The following is a 6,522-nucleotide window of genomic DNA, read 5'->3' as shown; positions in this document are numbered from 1 at the left end:
GACACTAATCTTTGATCCCCTGGATCGTTCCTCGGCAGATACGTAGCCCACCTACAATTTTAATTGAAATCATGTCATAACTAGAAATAACACATGATGTTGAACAACTTGTGAACCGAAAATAATAAACCGTACCTGGAGGCAAGAGGAAACCCGAATACATCAAACCCACTAGGCCTCAACGTGGAAAACCTCCAGAAAATCCAAGACTGTAGAAGCTGTAGCGGCCCGGCCAAGTTAACAACGTTTCTGTTCGTCCCACGACAAAGACATCTATGCAACCAGGCCAGTATAGCCGAACCCCAGCTATATCTGCCCAAGTCGTCCAACGATGCCAAATAAGGCAACTAACGAAGGTGGACCCGGTTTGCATTTTTGTCCGCAAACAGCTGAGACGACAATAGCATCAGAATATAAGCACGGGCGTATATACGCACGGTCTCATCAGTAGCATCTGCTGGGAGAACCCGGAACCTCTCATGGAACCATGTGTAGCACACTGTCGTCTGCTTTACTTTACTCTGCGAAGGTAACTCCCCAAACAACTCGCGGAACCACACCCATGCTGGTCTACCGTGCTCCATCAGATTCTCAAACTCAGTCAGGCACCCGCTGACGGGCTCACCCTCGATCAGCAAACCCAGCTGATATGCCACATCTTGCAAAGTAATACTGCACTCACCAAAGGGCATATGGAAGGTGTGCATCTCAGGACGCCACCGCTCAATAAATGCGCTAAGGAGAGGCTCATCAACCCAGAACCGCTGGCTGTTCAGCCTAGCCAAATGATACAAGCCCGCCGTCTCCAAGTAGGGTATAATCCGGTCGTGTAAGGGCATATTCTGTTGTCTCCTAACGCCGCTAATCACCCTAGCAGGCTGCAAAATGTGGGCAACAAAATCCCTCAACATACGACCATTACTAATAACATCAGACGTAATTTATAAAAAATTATTACAAGCCTCACATTAGTTTTCTTAATTCCCTTATTATAGCAATAACAGTAATTATAATAATAAGCGGTCCAATACTAACAAAATCTAAGAGTAACAATAATAACTACCATTATCAGAAAAGAGGACAACAATAATAATAATAACAATAAAATTATTAATACTATGCACTCAGAATAACAACAAAAATTAAATGTAAAAAAATAATTCTACTAACAATAACCATAATAATATCAATATTTATATAAATAGTAATAATAAGAATATTAATAATAATAACTAACCTCGGCGTCGATGTATCCAGCCACGTGAGCGACGCCATTTAGTCGGTACAAGCGATCCTCATCCTCCATACTCCACCAACCAAACCTCTTTCCAACCTTCTTTACTTTCCACAGATTCTCTCAAACCAACAACCCTCAAAATTTGCTTTGTGTCACAAATGATCCGTGAGAAGCTTCAGCGGATTATGTATTTATAGACCCTCACACGTAAACCGTGGTAACTCATAGCGGTTTACATTCACTTCGCACTCTTCATAAACCGTGGGAGTTTGCCACGGTTTATGCTTCGCTTTCTCCCTTCGTAAACCGTTGGAGCTTGCCACGGTTTATACACAAACTACGCACCTTATAATCTGTTGTTAGCTACCACGGTTTATGTTAAAATCAGAAACCGTGGTAGCTTCTCACGGTTTACATAGAAGTGTGAAAATGCACATGTACGTAAGGAATATCTGTTTTGTGTATTTGAGTAAAAGTTTCACCGAATTTATCAATTTGGTAAATTACCCTTTAAAATATTTTAAAAATATTTCTACTCTTAAACGAATTTTAAAATATTTATGCCAGAAAATTAACAATTTAAAAGTATATTTTGGTACTTTCCTCTAACATTTTCCTCATCTATATACGGAGAGAATGAGGGAGCCTGACGCCATTGTAATTGATTTAAGCTTAGTTTAAGGATCAATGTGTTCACATAAACCGTACTTGTATGAATATCTTTCAACTTCTTTTTCCCCTAGATTGACAATTGCAATCATTAGTCTGGGTTATATGCTAAGTTATATAATATGTTATCTATTTATTTTTTTATTTTTCAAACCAGGAACCAACATTTTGTAACGCAATAAATTTGCCAATATATGCGGAAGTAAGATCGTAATTCTTTGATTATTCTAATTCATACTTCTTTTAATTCCGCTCCCCAAATCCCAGTTAGAAAGAGATAAGCGGTAAAATAAAGGGACGGTGACAGAGAATGGATCTTTTTAATTGTTAAAAGAATTAAAAGTGTAAAGTATGATTTTATTGTTCTTTTTTATATTTATTTTTAATTTCACTTATAAAATTAATAGTAGAAGATCACACTTTACTTCTTTAATTGTTAAAAAAATTAAAAAGATTAAGTGTGATCTCTAATTTTTCATTGTTCTCTTTTTTATTTTTATTTTTAATTCTATTTATAAAATTAATAATAAGGGATCATATTTTACTCCCTCAATTGTTTAAATTTTAAATTACAAAAATTAACAAAATCACAATAAAATCCAATACAACTAAATTAAATTTATTAAATCAAATATAATTTAAACAAAAATTTAACATAATAATACAAATATAAAATTTTTAAAATATAATTTAAAATAAAATGAATTAACTTTATATATATATAAGGCACTTAAGTAAATTTAATTTTGTATAAATTTTGTGGGTTTTTCTAGGAAATGGATCCTCTCAATTGTTAAAAGAAATTGAGAGTGTAAAGTGTGATTTTTAATTTTTTATTATTTTTTTCATATTTATTTTTAGTCCCACTTATAAAATTAATGATAAAAAATCACATTTTACTCCCTCAATTGTTAAAAAAAATTGAGAAGATCTATTCCTATTTTCCTAGAGCGAATACCTCAATTTTCATCTCGTCTCATTTATTTGCGAGAATGAATTTCTGTTTCCATAAAAATTTTGTAGATTTTCATTAATTTCTTTATCCCAATTCTTACAACTATCTGTGGGTATGAATTTTTCGCTATCTCTAACAATAAACATAATTATAACTAACAAAGCGAAGAAAATCAAAATTTTACATAAAATTTTAAAAAAATAAATTAAATATATAAAACGTGAAATGGTAATAAATTTTAAATTGTATAAATATAATTATTTCACATATTTTGTTTATAAAAAAGATAAATTGCGTTATTTATCTCGTTTACAATAACAAAATAAGTAAAGAGAGTGAAAAGAGATCTAATATGTTAAAAGTATATAAATGTGAATATAAAATTTAATTTATTTATTTAAAAAATCCCTCACATTACCTATGAGAAATGGCAAATGGCTAACCAAATCTATTCGGTGGAATTATCCATTAATTTAGGGCTGCCATTAATAATGAACGGAAATGTTTGGTAATCAAATAAAATTAACTAAAAACAACCATAATTTACCTTATTTAACATTTATTAATTGTTGCAATAATTAATGAATGCTAAATAAAGCAAGTTTTGACTGTTTTTTATCTCCCTACCATTATCCATAATGAAAAGTTCCATAAAACAAGTCATAAACCAACAAATAAAAATGAACCCCAGTTCAAATTGGTTTCATAACAACTGAGAGTGTTATCTCAGTAAGAATCTTCTGGAACCAACAAAAAGCTTCAACAAGTTCTAGCTTTGTTATTTGATTACAGAGATAAAAATGTATATGTTTCCAATACCAAATATTCCATTAAAATTCCCCCAAAGAAGACAGATATAAGGTGTAACCACTCATCAACCTTAGCTACTCCCAAAAAAATGGAAGTGCAAGTGAGTCACCATTTTCAACCAATCCATCATGTCCCATTTGCAGCATCCCATTGCAATGAAGGTTGGTTGTGTTAGCATCAAGAACCAATACTTGATGGCTACCAGGCTTATCAACCGCAGCATCGAATTGCTCGGTCCCTGAGGACGGAGACTGTGTTTGTGTTTGTATTGTTGACAGAAGATAGAGAGCACAACCTGCATCAAAACACCCAGGTTTGCCATCAGAAGGCGGCGGCTTCTTAAGGCCGAGCTTTGCAGTTGTTGATGGGGCAACGGTGCTGCCACAGATAGGCTGGTGGATTGGAGTTCCCAGCATTGCGGTGGATTCATTGAATGATTTTGGAACATTATCTTGCCAGAGAAGAAGCTCCTTGTCCTGCCTGTGCTTGTCGATTCGATATAGAAACCGGTGATGATCATACTCAGATTTGGCTCCGGATATGGATGCAGCAGGCCACATGTTTCTCACAATAGGGTTTGCATATGGTTGAGGGTTACCAAAATGCAGGATCCTAGGTCCTAAACTTGTACAAAGGAAAAAGACACTGCCACAATTAGACACTTATGGAAGGAAAGAAATATTGGCAAAATATTATACAATTATTTTAATTTTGATACATTGACAGTATAAAATATTTTGCACTGAATGCCTATTTAAGACCAATAATTGAACCCCATTTGAAAACTACTCCATTTCACAAGAAGTGTCTCTTTCACTTTTTTGGATTCATTGAAAAATCAATGTATCTAACCAAAGAGAGTTATCTAGATACATTAATTTTTTAGGGAACCAACAAAATGAAAGAAAAACTTATTTTAAAACGGAGAGAGTATAAAAGAAGTTTCACATTCTACCCTCATGTTTCTTCAGAACGGATAATTACTTGAATTTTATCGTTGGATGTACCCAACAGTTATGATCAATACTAATCCTAGCATTTACTTCAGTTTAGCAAAAGGTTTTAAATTGTTTATGCTGAGCACCAAATTCTAATTCTAGTGTAATAGCTTCATATCACTAACCAGCTTAGAACTAAATAAGGAAATGAGTGAGATGTCCAAGATTTCTTGTTTCTTTCTAATTCTCTATTAAGGTAACAAAACAACTCTTGACTATCTTCTGCTAGTTCCATCTTTTCATCTCATTTTTTACACAATCATTAAGTTAAAGATCAAAACACAGAACAGAAAGGCAGCTAAGTTGGAATAATCTAGGGGATACCACACACAAACCTTTGTAATTGTACATGAACTTCTCAGAACTCATGAGGAAAGATGGCGGCTGAGGTTTCCTCCGGCGCCTATTATGCCCATCAAGACGCTTCCGGCAACTCCTCTTAACCTCATCAAACTCCCCAAGTGAATGAAACCTACAACAACAAAATTGGCACCAACACAGCAACAACAACCAAACAATCAACCAAAGCCTTATCCTACCAGTTTCAGTCAGTTACTTGAATCAAACGACTCCAAAACACCCCAATGATAAACCATATCCCACTTCAAACCATCTAAAAAACAAACAGTAGAAACTCAGTTGTAGTCAACTTCATATAAAATTGATTGCAGAGAGCTGTTAAATGACAATTTAGTCAGACCTGTTAAATCATTTAGAGACTCTCAACTATCAACTTTATCACCAAAACAAACACAATTGAACAAATTCCCAACCAATGAGTTACTAATTTCATTTTCAACTTCAATTTCCATACCTGCTGCATTGTTGGCAAAACCTCTGCTGCTTTCCCCCAACCAACACAACCGGGGTTTTGGAGTGCTTCTCGCAGACCCTGTGACGCCTATGATACTCCCTGCAATCACTAAGATCAAAGCTGCATCCATCAACCAAACAAGACAAATTCTGTGGCCCATTTTGCAAACGGGATCTCTTCGCCGACGACGACGAAGACGACACAGTTCTTATTGATGATTCTTCTTCTTTCTTTTCCAAATCAGAGGCCTCACCGGCCAGGCGCAAATCAACTGAAGAAGCTTCTTCACTGTTACTATTCTTGTGAGAGGGGTCCAACTCAGATGCATCCCAAGCAAACTCTTTCCAATCCCAATCCATAGCTTTAGCCACCAGCAACAACACCACTTTGCTTCCACACACACACACTATGATGCTTTCTTCCTTTATATCTTCTTTAATATTTTTCTAAGATTCCAAACCTGAAAAGAAAAATACTCTCAAACAGGAATCAGAACTTATCACACACAAGCAAAAGCAGAACAAGGCTTTGACTTTTATGGAGGAAGGAAAAACCAAAGATAAGAAGAAAGTGGGTCAATGAACAAAAAAAACAAATAAATAAAGAAAAAGAACAAAGAGGATTGTGAATTGGGTTCTCAAAGGAAGCCAAGAGAATAAATACTCATGTCCCCAAATTTTTTTTTATTTTCAATACATGTCATATATGCATTATCTAAAATAATAAATCAAATGAGAAAAGAAAAACAAATTAAGAAAATAAAATAAAAGGGAAAGTATTGGAAGATTAGATCATCCTGAAAGTAGTGACCACAAACATGATTAATGTCACCTCAAGCTCAAAGCAAGTTGGCCTTCAAGAGAGAGGGGTGTTGAAAAGAAATTAATGTCAATTTTTAAGGATTTTGTTGTTTTCTGTGATAGAAAAAAGTAATAATAACAATAATAATTAAAAAAAAAAGTTTGTAGCTCTTCATGACCAACTCCACCTACATAGTTTTTTGCTTTTAGAACTTACATCTCCCAAGTTTGAACAGATT

General features: G+C 34.5%; 1 protein-coding gene across 1 annotated transcript; it reads right to left on the bottom strand.

The window, feature by feature from the left end:
* Positions 1–3,524: 3,524 nt before the first annotated feature.
* Positions 3,525–6,277, bottom strand: LOC130936368 (squamosa promoter-binding-like protein 18). The gene is made up of 3 exons (XM_057866433.1): positions 5,484–6,277; positions 5,005–5,141; positions 3,525–4,290 (listed from the first exon to the last, which is right to left on the bottom strand). The coding sequence occupies exons 1-3, from the start codon at positions 5,840–5,842 to the stop codon at positions 3,746–3,748; spliced, it is 1,041 nt and encodes a 346-aa protein (XP_057722416.1). The 5' UTR covers positions 5,843–6,277; the 3' UTR covers positions 3,525–3,745.
* Between the last annotated feature and the right edge of the window lie 245 nt (positions 6,278–6,522).

The sequence above is a fragment of the Arachis stenosperma genome, chromosome 6 (assembly GCF_014773155.1).
Source record: "Arachis stenosperma cultivar V10309 chromosome 6, arast.V10309.gnm1.PFL2, whole genome shotgun sequence".
In the NCBI taxonomy this organism is placed as follows: Eukaryota; Viridiplantae; Streptophyta; class Magnoliopsida; order Fabales; family Fabaceae; genus Arachis; species Arachis stenosperma.
The sequence above is the reverse complement of the archived record's forward strand: the minus strand, read 5'-3'. Positions and strand labels throughout refer to the sequence as shown.